Raw genomic sequence first — 15826 nt, forward strand, 5'->3', positions numbered from 1 at the left:
CAGCAGGTGGGCCCTGCTGCTCCGTAACAAGGCGGGCCGCCTCCGAGGAATTGGAACGACGACCTCGCTCTCTATCTTGAGAAGAGCCACTGGCACGAGGCTGCCGGTCAGCCGGAGCTCGTGCCTGAATCGACTGGGGAGTCTGTGTGCTCCCAGCGTTACCTGGGGCACCCTGCTTCCCCGCAGATTGTTTCGGGGCCTGAAAGGGGCCTGCCAAGTCCTCAAGAGAGAACCGAGTGGCCCTGGATTCCGTACGCGGTGCAGGGCCCCTGCGCACCGCATCGGAGTAGGTACCTTTGGAAATGAAAGAAAACCTTTGTTTTGCTTCAGGGTACGATAAGTTCTCTTTGGCTCGTAAGGCAAGTATTTCCTTTTCTTGTCGCCACAGCGGGCAGGACCGAGAGTAAGCAGGGTGAGGACCCTTGCAGTTAGCGCAGGCAACTGAACCTTCACAGATGTCGGCCACATGGTCGTGGCTCCCACACTTTGCACACGTCTCCCTCCCCCGACAGCTTCGCGATCCGTTACCAAAACGCTGGCAACGGAAGCATCGCTGTGGGTTCGGGACGTACGGTCTGACACGGCAGTTCAGGTAGCCAGCTTTGACGAGTGCAGGAAGCGTGTGACATTCAAACGTCAGGATAAGGTGCTTAGTTTTCACCTCTGCACCATCACGCCTCGTCATAATGCGTTTGACCGCCACTACTTGAGATGCCCGCAGGCCTTCCAAGATCTCGTCTTCACTGCTGGAAAGTAGATCATCTTCTGAAATCACTCCTCGAATGGTGTTGAGGGTTCTGTGTGTGCTCACTGTTACCTGTATATCACCTAGAGATGTCAATTTTAGAAGAGTAATACTCTGAGACTTTTTTGCAACTTCAACAAGGAGGTCACCAGAATGCAGTTTCTTTGCTTTATAATCACAACCAATCTGACTGTCGAGAACCTTCGCTACCAGAAACGGTGATATCTTAGATAGAGGTTTGTCAGGGACCTCAGAGTGAATCACCATAAATCTTGAAAATGTTTCATCCTCCTTATCTTTGACTATGACTGTTCGTTCGGGACGATGCCTCTTAGCGGCACGTCCAGAACTGGGGGTTTTGGTTTGGGGGGTTGCCATAAGAGGCGAAGTTTGTTCGGAACCTGTGGTGTGCCGCCCACCACGGAGCCCTACATGGGAATAGATAACGCACCATAACAAAAAGGGCTTAGCTGGAAACGTTATGCTATTAGCACTGCCCAGGAACTATACCCAAGTGTGGTTCTGGACAAGGGGTCTGTCGCCACCCAAGGTTAGCCCTTGCCGCCAAAGAAGTTGAAAAAGGAAAGAAGAGAAATGAGAAGAGTAAAAAGGAGGGGAAGACAAGGGTGAAAGTAGAGAGGGGATAGTAGAAGTGGCGACTAGACTGAATCATCCTGGCCGGGCCTTACCAGGACTCCCGTCTATGAGAAGCGGGGGCCGAAGTGGTGTATTGCCTCGCCCGGGGGGCCCCGAAGGGTCCAAACCTACCCCGGGCTCGACTCAACCACCAGGATGCCCTTTTCCCCAGACACGGGAAAGCCACGCACAGCCAGACGTGGGCGGGCGAACCCGCGTGGCTCGGGGTCCGTGGAGACGCCACTCTCCAAACACCTGCTTTCACAGGTGCCCCCTGCGGGGAATTCAGGGAAGTGTCGAAAGTCTGAATTGGAAGAGCCCGTGCCCCGTGGTCACTACCACCAGAGCAGCCGACACGCGAAGCGACCGTCTTGAGCGTATCATCTGTATATAATGTATACTTTTGAAACTAAATAGCTCGGCAAGGTGGAAGATAGTGCGAATACAACAATTATAGTTTGCTAAAGAGATGACAGATAGCAGCACCTTCTGGGGTGCACATGTTTTTGCGTCTAGGTGGGAACCTTTGGATACTGCTGTACAGCCGCGTCCCCTCAAAGGGTTAATATTGACACCCCGATATATTGATAAAATTATCGAGGACCGATCCATTCCCATACAATTCTGCCTTGTTCATACAGAAGCTCACAGTCTAGACTATAGACAGCTAGTTTGGGAATGAACAAGGTAAATAAATGCATCCTTGTTTCATTAGACACCAAAATTCTAAAAGCAATCCACAAATTAAAAAAAAAGAAGTTGGTGAAGTTTTTGTGTCACAGCGTACAGCCAGAGCTTCACTACTCACTGCAGTTAGTTGCACTTCCTGAGCACGGCGGCATATCATTTAGAAGAAATATTTAATGCGAAAATGCGGATAAATAGACGGTATTAATCAACAACTAAACTCGACAAGTCCACAGAAAAATAAATGCATCAATGCAGGGATCTGAGCTTTCCTGGGTCTCCTGATTAGTATCAGTCGGGTGCGCTATGCAACTTGATACTCCGACGTGCACTCCAGAGGTTTTCATGTGGCTCACAAATGCTACGCGACGGAAAAGGTTGGCAATCGGAGGCAACCTGAAAGCACGTGCTGCTGAACTTCCAGTTCATTAAATGAATCACTCGCGAAACTCCCGAAAGTCTGCAAGCAATAGATTGCGAGAACATCCCGTCTGCTCCACCTTCCCCTCGCAGCATCTACCGCACGACACTGAAGTGAGAGAGAAAGAAGGGGTAGCACGGCTGCTCGCCTGTCCTAACCTTGCCCTCGCCCGCTTGCCTTGCGTCGAAATGAGGCAGCGCATTTCCAGGCCGACCGAAGTCTCAACGTTTAAAAGTGCAACTAATACACCTTTGACTTGTGGTTCTCGGTTAGCAAACGGTACTTCGGTCATACCCAACAAAATTGTCAACCACAAAACGCGTTTTTGGGTTGGTGAATGTCGGTGAGACTGTTTATGTGTCGAGACTCGTACAGTGACTTCCGATGAGAACGCCTTTGACTGTTCATATGGTCATGCGATTGCTTACGCAAACCAATGGTACTGACGCACCACGCACGAGGTTGAAGAGGCCCCGTTGCTATACTAACACCATATAATGTTTTCTCGGTCATGACATTTATGTCTCTCTCTTTCTTACATTTTCACAAAGCTAATCTGGCCAAAAAACATATTCAATGTTAAAGACAACCTGAGTCCTTAGACACAGACCCATCTCAGAGCTTGCAGAAGGAGGCACCGCTGAGTGGCTTCTGCAGCGGTCAGGTCGTGTTTTATCTTGGAGAAGTCGAGCCTCGTGGCAAAGTAGTCCCTCTCAATGCTGTTACTGCGTCCAAAAAGATATGCAATGTCACGAAGTAAAACATTACGCTTCAGCCATGAAATAAAACAAATGATCGAGGCACGCTCGGAACATTGCTCTTAAGGAAGTATCAAAAGAAGAACAGCAGCATTGCCCAGGTTTGTGCGGTGCTGCCTATGGAAATAATTTTCCCTGCTCCATACCCGAAACAGGAAATTTATTTTAAAAATGTGCAGGAGTGGCCCTGCGGCAAGCGTGAAACAGAAAGAACAGAATACATTATTGCATACTGTCCATTTTCTTTGTGTATCACACGCAATATAGCCATGAGTTCAAAAACCATGATATATGGGACAAGTGTGATTTCTAGTGTTCATTTTTGGTTTCATCCTGCATAATCAGTTGCTGTTTGATGAGATGCATTACGTAAAGAGGTGACATAACAAAAAATAACATATCTGAAGGAGCAAGCTACAAATGAGAGGGAAAGTATTATAGAAATGAAGACACCAGGGCCCGTTTGCTCGAAGCTGGTTAACTAACCATGGTTAACCGGATTTCCCTATGAGGGGGAATTTTGGGTCACGTGACCGGCAGAGTGACGACGGCGGGGAAACATGGCGGTGCCCCGGTGACTGAGCGCCGCTCGCTTTGGAACTAATACGTCGTAGTAGCTGCAGTAGCGGGCGCGTTAGTCAGCAATGAATGGTGCAGGAGGTTTTCGCGTTGCCTTACCTCACATAAAACGCAAAACATGAGCAATGACCTCGCCGCATTTTTTAGATAGACTTTCGACTCTGGCCATTCCTAAGCCTAAATGAACGCGATAGTTGTCGGCATGGCAACGTCTTCGGAAAATGGATTGCCTTGACTCAATCGGCCGGGTATTGATAGCACACAAAAGCAGAGAGCGTTCCCATAGACCTTTTGCTAAATTTCAAAAGCATCGAGGTGCATGCTACGAGTGTAGTTACACGTGCTGCACCTGCTGGCGTCTGCAGTAATAACTGTTCTGAAGCAAAAAGCCTAAAAACAAATTTTGCCGTGCACGCGCGTTCTTCAAAGATTTATCATGATTATTTACTTCAAATTCTTTATAAGTGGAAGGCCAGCGCGCGCAGATAGTAGAATTACACTTCCAGCGTTCTTCTCGATGTTCGGGTAATTTACTAATAGGTTAATTTTCAGTGGAGCCGAGTTACAGGTTTTTCAATTTATGAAGGTGTTATTTACAGTTCTTACATGCCGGCCAACCATGCTGCCGTTGTACCACCCGCCTCTCACTGCTCACTTCTTTCTCATCGTTCCTAGGACTCAACTTCGTCGTCCTCTTTCGAACTCGGAAGGAAATTTCAACGAGGCTTGTCTTCACTTCATACAGCCAAATATTCAGAAAATTTCCAAACAAGGGTTAATTTAGTTTTACCTTGCCGATTGTTTGTACCACGAGCAATAAAAATTGTTTCTTAAGCTGAATTGTATGCCGCGCTGCGTCGCGAAAACCAGGCAGCGCGCATTTCTTGGGTCCCCCCATGTCGGGAACCTTTCCACGGAAGCCACATATATTCGCTACAGCCAGCAGGTGACACCAGCTACCACCCCATAATAAAACACGGAGCTATCGCTCATCCAGCCCTCATCAAACTTGGCTAGGTACTTGTAGGTACCTAGTAGGGAAGGGCGGTTAACTTTTAACCACGGTTAAAGTTAACCGGCTTTGAGCAAACGGGCCCAGCTGCCTTCAATAGGTTGCCTGAGTCTCAGGTAAACAAGCTTTATCACGATTAATGTACAAACATCAGCTCCGCTTAGGTAGTTAACATACAATTAGAGACCAAGGATTAAAAAGAGTACTAAACAAAATATACGACAAAGCTTTTGGCACTCATTCTTTCTTATTAATTCTCAGTTTCTTGCGACGTAAGATCTGCAGTAAAGAATCTGCCCCTAGGACCAGCTTTCTACCTTCAATAAAACTTCAGCATCTCGTAGACAAGCGCAACCGTAGCTCGACAGAAGGCAACGAAAGTATGTTGAAGGCAAATCCTATGTCACAACAAACTACAGGCGACTGTTGACACACATTTATCTATAGTCCTTTGGTAACGGCCAACAACCAGTTATGCATTGCTTTCGATACATTTCTTGCAAACAAACTGTGCGGACAATCACGCGACGTGATGCGAGGGGACACCGTCAGCCGGTGAAATATTTCAATGATATTGCATCGTAATTAACTGGAATTTCTGGTGATGCTGCATCGCGTGGTGTCTCGCGTAAACCACAACCAACAGCATACAAAACAGCTAGCACCAAACACGTTCTTGCCAATGCACCGCAGAAATTGCTAGGTCGCTCCGGTGCGTTCATTCTTTGCTCGGTAACATTCTTTTCTATGTGCTGCTTCACGTTCACGCACGGCGTGATCTTGATGTTGAATTTGATCCATCCTTACACCCGCGGTGAGACCGTCAGCACCACACATCAACGACGTTTTCTCTCTCGCGGGCATGTTCACGCTGTCCAGCAGCCGCTGCTTGCTCTGGCGAATGCTTCCACCGCACCATTCTTGCACGCAAAAGTTTAGAGTGCCGAGGGAATGGGCGACCGAAGGCGAGGGAGAGCAGGGGGCGAGGTGTGCTATCACATGACCCCCAGCACAATCGCGATTCGCTGACCGCGCTGCACCTCAACCACGACTATTATCAGCGAGAGGGTGAGTGCATCCCTGCTGCACTCGCCCACTCCAGGCACCAAAGCCACCTGTGATAAACGCGCATGCTCCGTTCGTTTTTGGCAACAAAACACTCGCCCAGTATGGCTGACGCTGCAAAAAGTCTGGCATAACATAGGCTACTTTTTGTAAAACTTCTGGCTGCTTTTAAAGTCAGTTTTCATTCAGGCAACACTGATCTCGACTCACCTGCCCTGTTTGGAAAGGGAGTCCTGCGCCTGCAACGGACTTCCTGTGGATGAGAGTTGCGAAGTCCGAGACCGCTGCATTCGAACCAGTTCAGGAAACTGCTGCCCGCACGAGAACAGCACATTCTCCAGGTTCACCTGAGGAAGCGGTGATAAGCGTTCGAGTCACGTACCTTGCAAGTATTGCTCGTGGACAAAACGTGCAACATCCACTAAGTCAGAGACAAGCTACACAACACAAAGTTGTAATTTCGGCCGTTTTTCAAACTATGAGACAAGCCAACTGGCCCAGATAACCAGGTTGTTCCATAGGCACACTAACCTTAAAAGGTCTGCAAATGGATTAATCACTCAGTCTCTTTCTGGCTCCCCTTCCATCTACAGCTTTTTATATAATACTGAAAAGGTATGCCAAACTGCAAAAAATCTAAAATCCAACAACACCAAACTGTATTTATAAGGTATAAGAATATGGTCAATTTTTCTTGCTAACATACTGTATAAGTGGAATGTGTACATGAATACCAGGAAAGAATAAAGTTACCATGTCTCCTTGGATTGTTGCCTCCAGGGCAGTGATCAGTTCTGACGTGATGCCCGTTAGGGTCTTGTAATCCTCCTGCACAAACACGAGACATCAGATAGAGCCAATAATGTGAGCACAACTTGCCTAGTATACAAAACAAGGTCAACAATAGATTGCAGATCCTTCGAGGACGTACAAACTCAAGTTCCATTACTTGCCTGGAGTTTATTCATCTGTTCCTCCTGGCTCATGCAGTGACTTTCAAACTCCTGCAGTCTTCTTTCGAGGTATCGAAACTCTTGGCGCAGATCTGGGGAATGACGTCTACTTCAGGAGAACGGAAACCAAGTCGACGACAAAAACAAAACCCAGGGTCTATATGCAGACAGGTTGCACCGACAGGAGCACTTCCATTTATGCAAAAACCAATCACAATGCGAACATGCCCTACTCACGAAGGGATTCTACACAGAGAGGACCTATCTCCAACATTTGATCAAGGGGGAGAAATGATAAATTAATGGGAGGAGAAATAAAGGACCACCTGATACACTCAAATAAACTGGTTTTCTCAAAGCACCCCCTTATAGGCTCCCCGAGGTACCAAATTTTCTTGACTGCTCCTGCCCCTAAGTATACTAATGTGGTTTCTCAGTTTGACCCCCCCTTTAGCAGACCTCAGCCACCCATCATGCATATGTGCCTAATGCTCTCGGTATGTGCATTATTGATTGCAAAGCCTGTAGGCGTCTCAACTGTTTTACTGCATCAGTGCCAAGACCGGAATGAGGTTCTTCATGCATCAATTGAGAGAAACAGGCATTCCTTGAGATAAAGGAGTTTCAGAACTCCTGGTGTCCGTCTTTGCACTGTTTTTAGTTTCACAATGCTTTTTTGCGAGTTTTTTTAATACGAATTCACATATTTGCCGAGGAAAATAAGCTGGGTCAGACGAGTTTTAAAATCTGAACTAGGCACATACAGTTTTTGTAAGCAGACATCAGCACCACTGACCATGCACTGCATGAAAGAGAGGAAGAAAGCACAAAATTACCGTTGAGTTCCATGTCGCTGCAGTACTTTTTGGAGAAAGGGTGTCAAGATATATTTTGTCAGACAAGTACAGTATCCAATGCAGTTGCTCTACATCTGTGAAAGCTAATTTTTAGTCTGTCTCAGGCAGCTTAAAGGCTACCATCAAAATGGTGAGCAATGCAATGTGATGTCGCTCACTGAGCAACACCTGTCAATGTGCAGTGCACACTATGTGCTAGCACCGATGGATGCGGCGCAAGTTACCCACAGCACAAACGGGATGCTACAGTCGATTCCATAAGCCTTCAATCTTGAAGCATTTTATGAATGACCAACTTTGTAAATGGTGCACAAAAATGTCAAACTTATTTAAATAACAGACCAAACTTAAAAAAACAAATTGCGAACCAATAAAGTAATTGCACATGGTCCTCTTCAGCAAAACATTTGCGAAATTCTGCAGCTGTTTTTTTGGTCTATCGATCAAACCATCATATGCAGAATTGCATTTTATAAAGAAACGCAGTTGACACCCAAGTTCAATTTTCGTCTTCTTGGCACGGGCCGCCCCACCTTTTTGAAATGTGGCCTCATCAATGTTTCTTTCCTTTTCTTTCTTGCAACAACACCAAGAATGCAAGACTGAGGCGAGCAAGCATCCTGTAAGGTGACTTATAATTTGTTGTCAGCATGCGACGCATGTGAACTGAACGTGCGCAGTTGGTTCGCGTCTTGGAGGTTTGGCAGCAGGTCGACTGGGCCAACTCTCCTAGCCTCCAGTGTGCTAGGCCGTGACGCACAACGGGTGCACACGAAATCCGAGTTAGGTCTATTTTGCAATTCTGTAATACACACAACACGAGACTGGTGACTACATTGAGAAACACCGTGGCATACTGTCTGAGAGTGATAAAATCATTTGCAGCCGGCCAATGGTGATGACAGATCTCGTGCACTCTCTCCTAAAGGTAGCACAGTGTGCAGGGGTCAAGGATACGTAAAGTTCGAGCAGTCGCGGCTGCGGAGGTTCCTGGACTTTCTCCGTCAGAGCTTCCTCCACAAACTCCTCCATCTTACTCTTCAGGTCAAGTACCCAGTCCTCCTGAAAAAAAAAACAGAGAAAAACGTCTCGGACACATTTTTGACCACCTGAAGTCTGTTTCGTATTATGTTCTCAAAACGAAAGATTTCTTGGAGGGAACGGGAATTGTTTTTCAGACTTCGGCTAACTTGTCATAGAATTTAACTCTTCATGCTCACAAAGCCAATTTGAATACCACTTTTCCTTTACATGCACTAAAAGTAGTTTCTGCAAGAAAAAGAAAGGCAGCAATGTTTTTGTAATAATGTATTCTTATGAAAAAAAAAAAAAGATCATCCTGTTACTCACTACAACCTTTCCTTTCATGAATTGTTTAATAACAAGGCCTTCTACTGTATATTTTACAATCATACATTGAATCTAAAACATGAAAATTGATTTATGAAGACATTCATGTTTTCTCAGGATAAAAGGAAGAAAGTCTCAATGCTGGTACTATTTATGTTTAGAAACAAACACGGGTCTTTTTTTATACCAACTCAAGTCTTTTTGCTTGCAAACATTTTTTTCCAGACATTTTCAACCACTTGCTTTTGTCAGGCATTCCAAGCTTGGTTGGGCCACAGGTGCTAAAGCTAATACTCAAGGTCTAATAAAACAATTGGGTATTTCCTTAATTAAGTTACCCCTCCACATGCCCTGTGGAACATCGGGAATGATAAACATTTCTGAGTATGTTGTACCTCCAGAATTCCCAAGTCATTATTAGAACATCTGATAAATTGGGACAAAATATTTAATTCAGGATTGAAGTGGTCATGTCAAGGGACGCTTATTTGCTTTGCACTGTGAATCAGAAATTACCCAGGAAGAAAATTTCATTGGGTTACCTCGCATAATTTTAACTGAGATAATCTTTGAAATGGGAAGAATGTGAATCATGTAGCAATTTTTCAATCACCGATTTTCTACTTTGATTGCATATCTAGGCTAGCTAGGCATCATTGCATAGCTAGGCAAATAAACGTTTTTGGCTTTTAATACCTGCAGCTATAAAGGACATCCTGGTGTAGTCAGTTTCTCCAAACTGTATTTAGCTTTTGTTTTTAAAAGGAAAAAAAAACAAAAACACAACAGAACTTTCTTTCCACAATGCAGCCTGACACTAGGATCAGTGGGTACTTAAAGGACCACTAAAAAGAAAAAGAATGTTTTATTTTAAACAGTCTGGTTGGGACTAAAGTCACTGGATCTGGGAAAGTAGCGCCATTCCCTTCCCACCTGTTAGCCGGACACAAACAAATACCAACATACAGATGATAAATCCTCTCAAGGGAATTGGCTCATCGCTCTCGGTTACCATGGTGATCACCATTTTGGGCCCTTTCGAAGCTTCGAAAGGGTCATTACAACCAGTCGCACCAAGATCGCTATGGGGCATCATCGTACTGAAAGCGTTTCTCAGCCAATATGAACGTTTTTGGCACTGTACATGCAATAAACTTATCGCTCATGCTTATTTCCCCAGATCTCTTACAATTATGTTGCCCTTCTTGCGTGTTTCAAGACAGTAAAATTATTTTTTAATGCCCCCAAGCACCGACGCCGAGCGTGATACCGTAGATCTTCGTACCGCCATCACACGCAACGATGGAATTTAAGATAATAAATTAATTTTTATCGTAAACTTGTTTTTGTAACCTTTTGTCTGGACGCAACGGTGGTAAGAAAAGAGTGCTGGCAGCCAGGGCGCCAAGATTGGCAAACATGGCGCCGGCGTCTTTGGAACTCGTTGCTTGGTTTCTTTTGCCCGTTATAAACAAAATTGATGAAATGACTACGATGAATATATTTAAAAGTTCCCACCATAATATTTATACCGTTTTGCCGGACATGGGAGTATATTTTTGATTTTAGAAATTGCCCCTTAGTGATTTTTAAACGGTAAACAAGCTCACGACCGCGAGTTTACCAACACTTCGAAAAGCACAAATATCACAACTGTTCTCGAAGCAAATATCGAATAGAGTAATATTCGAAACTGCTACAGTTGAACCTCTATTTTACAAAACCCGATTTTACGAATTTCCCCATTTAACAAACAAATTCGGATTTCCCGCGCAGCTTATGTGCGAGGTCTCCCTTCCTCGATTTTACGAAGTTCCCGATTTAACGAAATAATTAACGGGTCCCGGTTACTTCGTTGAATCGAGGCTCAACTGTATTAGAAAATTTGAATATTCGCACAACAGTAATCGCTACTAAACAATGGAGAGTTCCGGCACTGCCAGCACCTCCACGGGCAAGACGAAGGCAATCTCCTTGAATCAAAAGTGTGCCATCCTTGACGGAGTGCGCATAGACAAAAAGAATGCCGTTCACCGCCGGCGTCCTCCGCGGGGCTGTCGCAGCTGTCGACACGGTCCATACGTAGCAGAATTTTTTTCTCGATTGGAGCTTCTTGCGGTTGGCGAGAAGCAGCTCCAATTTAGCAGGGGACGCGTGCAGGGAAGCCTCGACTGCTTTCTGCAGGCTCGATATTCATGTCTCCGTGACACCCAGTGTTACATATTTTTTTCATGTTAGTATTTGTACGAGTTCATATTTAACAAAGAAGCGGAAATAGCGTAATGATTTCCGATTCCCTTTGACCTCATTATAAACGGTCTCGCTCTCGACAGTAGCTTGCTGCCTATTTAATTTGTTTATTCCATTCAGCAACATAGCTGTCCCTTTGTGGGTTTAAAAGGATTCATTACGAAAGGCTCGTGATGGGCATTCAACTGGGACAAATGTTACATCTCCTTTTCTTTCTCGTGCTTATGCAAAAGACGTCTTATAATATTAAAGTATTTTAATTGGGCTGTTGCCAGTGCAGTATTTATCCATTTTGAAAAACAGCGCGAATACCACACGGACAAGAAAGAGGAACATGGGGTTGACATGAGAATTGAAGATCGAGATTGAAGATCCAAGAAAGAAGAAAAGAGGAGGAAGACGTGATGACTTATACCTGTGCTGGTGTGCTTTAATGTACTCGTGTGTTTTAATTTGATATGATTTACAACGTTGCGTGCTAAATGGCGAATTACTGGATGAGGAAAAAGAAGAAGCTGACCTCGCGTGAATTTCTATGTATGTGTTCTGAATAGACAGTTGATAGTCAGCGCCTCGTCCTGTGTGTTCCTCCTTCTTGTCCGTGTGGTATTCGCGCTGTTTTTCAAAATTAATTCATACCAACTCGCCCAACTTTCCATTTCAGTATTTATCACTCATTTCCTAGAGACAAAAGGTTACTTAGAGCCCTAAAAGTGCAAAGAACTGATGCTATAACTGGGGTGCTCTACGAAAGATGGCGGGCTGCGCATAAAAATATGGCGTTGCACTGTGAATAAAAAAAAACAAAAAAACCTGCATATAAGACGCACCTAGAAAAATGTTTTAAAAAAGTGTGACTTATGGACCAGAAAATATGGTATACAATAATGGGCATCGCGGGTGTCAGTGTCGGCATAACAGCAGGATCGAGCACTGGCACAGAGGCGTCACAAGGGAGGGAGGGGGGGGGTGGGGACGGACCGCCCTGGGTGCAGCTGGGCAGTGAAAGGGGGGGGGGGGGGGTGGTTTGTGTGTGTGTGTTTCGTGTGGGGCCATGAGAGCGAGGGTGGGGAGATGTTGAGGTGGGCCACGAGGGTGGAGGGGCGTGTCACGGCGGGCCACCGCCCTGGGTGCCGCTGACCGTAGTGACGCCACTGCGCTAGCGTAAAGCTGTTCTGATGCAGTGTGCTATGGTTGCATTTCTACATGCTCTATGTCAAGGGTTCTCAAACTTTTTGGTCCCACGGAACCCCAGGAAGCTTGAAATATAGCTGTGGAACCCCCCCCCCCCCCCCCCCCCTGCCCCCCCAAATTTGCCCGCCAAAAAGCGACATAAGTACAATCGCAGGCAATTTTGCTTGTGTTACTTCTCATATATCCTCACCATATCCATCACGGTGTCAGAACAAAGTTAGATGAACGCGCTTTGCATGGTCCTGCTGTGCAGCCTGCAGCGTGGGTGTGGGGGGGAGGTACAATTTGAGCGTTCGCGGAACCCATGAGACCAGCTCGCGGAACCCAGTTTGAGAACCCCTGCTCTATGTGTACGAGGGTTTTCAACTAGAACACAGAATAACTACCAAGATTCCAATGGAACTTTCCAAAGCAGCAGAATGATTAAACCAAAAAGAGGGCTACTTGGATCCAAACCCGGTGCTTTCGCATGGTGCACTGCCAACTCAACCATGCATGTTGCAACGTGTAGCATGCGGCGATGCGGCAAAGTGCCATATCGCTGATTCCATCCCACTGTAGCGACAAAGCATCACCGATAAACGTCAACAAACAATCGACGACAGGCAAGCTCTTGTTTGTCACCAGACTTGAAGCGCTGCGAGCAGTCCCACCGAGAAATATCTCTTGAAAACAAACTTATCCTTCTCGCCCACTTGTACCTCTAACCCACCCTCCTAACCTTCCTCCCATTCTTCCCGTGGCTTACTCGGCCTTGGGAGATGACCTCGGTCTTGGACACATTGGCTTCCTGCTCGTTCCCGTCCCTCGGCGCCTTGTAGTACCCGTCGCTCGCCTGCTGGCTGTTGACATGGCGTGTTGCAAAAGAGAATTTCCCGTTGCTGGTTTTGCTCGCAGAAACCTGGTGCACGAGGTGGCGCTTCAAGACTCCGAGGACTACCACCCTTGCATCAGGATAGACACGCTGACTTTCGAGGAGTTGCTCGACAAAGTAACACTGCTCATCATGAAGGGACATGGCGTGTTGAGGAAAGAACCCGAGCGCATCCGTTTCGTTGGTGGCCGTTTTATTCTCTCGTGCTCCGATCGTCTTCTGTTCCTGGTCTCGTGCTTTCCTCTGCCTTCTCTTTCTTCTTTCTTCTGGTGGTTGAATTCCTGTAATCTACAACAACTTCCCGCGCCGGCCGAAGAAATAAGAGACAAGATAATACACGAGGGGTCAGTGACAGTACTGTGAAAACAAATTCACAAAAGAGGGCGGGATCAAAAAAAGCCGTTAACACACAAGCAGAAGGAAAAGAAACGTTGTCGCAAGCCAATTAAATAGAGAGTAGGGTACGGACTTCAAGCTCCGTCTGGAAGCGGCACGGTCTGCGGGAACAACTCCAGGTCCGACAGCACCAGAGCGCGGGAGCTCACGCTAGGAGACGAGGCGCTCCGCTGACACACGGGCGCCACGCAGTCGCCGTCGCAGTCCAGGTCGATCAGGGCACCCTCGCAAGAGCGTTCCTCATCCTGCTCCTCGGGTATGGGCATCGTGTCGTCTGCGCCCATCTGCAACCTGGCCGAGAGTGCCTGGTTGTTGGCGTAGACAGGACCCAGGTGGTGGTAGTCCTTCCGCCCCAGGGAGTGCCTCGGTGCCGGAACGGGTGTCGAGGGCGGCAGTGGTGGCAGGGATGGCGGCGGGGGCTGCCCGGGGGACCAGCCGCCCCTGCACCGATGCGACGGGGCCTGTCCCACGGCCGAGCAGCAGAACTTTCTCGCCGAGCCGCAGCCCAGGCCCCAAGGCAGCGTTTGTTCCATCTCTGGCACACGATTTGGTCCCGAACTCTTGCGACGCACCATCTTCCGTTCCCCGTCGGAGTGTCCCGAGAAGAGGTAGGTGATGAAGCCAGGCAGCAGATGGTCGAAGCTGGACGCCTTGTGAAGCCTGCTGGCCGCGCTCTGGTTGAAGGGTGACAGATACTCCCCGAGTAGGTCCCTTGAACCACCCAGCCAAAAATGGTTTCAACGGCGGTTAAGGTTCGACTCATGGGTTGGATCCTTCCCTTGACCACTTGCCAGTAGACATCTGAACCTATTAGGACGCTTATGTTATTGTCCACTCTTGTGTCAGAATCTGGAGGAATGTCTGCGGCCTGAAATCCGTTTGAATGAAGTTGCAACCGCAGATGATCATCAAGTTGCTGGTGCGATAAGGTGCACAGCTCGGGAAATTCCAGTGCTTCAAATGTCACCTTCTGATTGCTACGATGGCCCTGAAGGGTCACAGCCACGCGTCGGCAGGAGTGTTTGGTGGCTGTATTGCCAAATGTGTAGATGGTTAGATCTTCTCGGCCTACAACTTCGCAGCCGAGTTCTTCAGAAACATCCCGTCTGATAAACGTGCGCTGGCTGCCAGTATGTAGCAAGAGTCTTACGAGAACATTTCTTGGGGTCCCTGATGCCCATGCTCTAGCTGTTTGGAGGAGGACAGGAGAAGAACAGGAGTTGCTAGCTGGCGCGCTAACAATGGATGTGGCGTGTTCAGGGGGCTCTCCAGGTTGCGGAGTGTGCGATGGGGCTGGCAGGGGACGTGACAGTTCACAAAGGATGGTCAAGTGATGACCCCCACACGTGGAACACGACAAGCTTCTGCCTGAACAGCAAACACGAGCGATGTGATTTCGCTTCCCACATTTAAAGCAACAGCGCGCTCGTGCAAGCTTGGTTCGCTTATCTTGTGTTGAAAAAGGGGCCAGGCAGTTTCGGAGTTTGTGTTCGGGGGAACCACAGAAGGGGCACGCAGTTGATCGGTAGCCTTCCGATTCCGTCGATAGCGCGAGAGTTGAAGGGTGATTTGCCGAAACTGATTCTTGAGGTGTCATTGGCGATAGCCCTCGTCGAAAACGATAACTTGCTCGATCTATTTGGCCATCTTCTCGGATTTCGACTTGTATCCTCAAAAACTTCATGATGATATTAACTTGATCTTCTGGAGTCAGGTCCGGTGTACTCGTTGAAGATGGTGGTGTGGATTCTCTCAGCTTCTGACGGTAAAGGATAGCCAGGTCAGCGGGAAGGCAGTGCATGAGAACTCAATGGAGAACGACTGCATAACTGCTAGGTGGAACCTCCAACCCTTCAAGAGACGTTGTGCGGAAACATATTGTGTCGTGAAGCTGACAATGTTTTGCCACGTCGCTGGAGGTGTTAATTACAGGTAAGTTCAAAAGCTGATCAATGTGATCGTCGATTAGAATGTCACGTCGTCCAAACCGGTCCTGAAGTGTTCGTACTGCGAGTTCGTAGTTTTGGTTGGAGAGTCGAATTCCCTCGA

The 15826-nt window shown here is 47.2% G+C and overlaps 1 protein-coding gene across 1 annotated transcript in view; it reads right to left on the reverse strand.

Moving 5' to 3' along the window:
• LOC8041343 (lisH domain-containing protein ARMC9) overlaps positions 1-15826 on the reverse strand; it is a 48471-nt gene that overhangs the window by 15512 nt on the left and 17133 nt on the right. Inside the window, exons 5-10 of the mRNA XM_042290308.1 lie at positions 8671-8775; positions 7693-7717; positions 6857-6948; positions 6657-6731; positions 6114-6250; positions 3100-3214 (exon numbers count right to left, since the gene is read on the reverse strand). Coding sequence (XP_042146242.1) covers positions 3100-3214; positions 6114-6250; positions 6657-6731; positions 6857-6948; positions 7693-7717; positions 8671-8775 — 549 coding nt within the window. The remainder of the gene's footprint in view (positions 1-3099; positions 3215-6113; positions 6251-6656; positions 6732-6856; positions 6949-7692; positions 7718-8670; positions 8776-15826) is intronic.

The sequence above is a fragment of the Ixodes scapularis genome, unplaced genomic scaffold (assembly GCF_016920785.2).
Source record: "Ixodes scapularis isolate PalLabHiFi unplaced genomic scaffold, ASM1692078v2 PGA_scaffold1__304_contigs__length_218370807, whole genome shotgun sequence".
In the NCBI taxonomy this organism is placed as follows: domain Eukaryota; kingdom Metazoa; phylum Arthropoda; class Arachnida; order Ixodida; family Ixodidae; genus Ixodes; species Ixodes scapularis.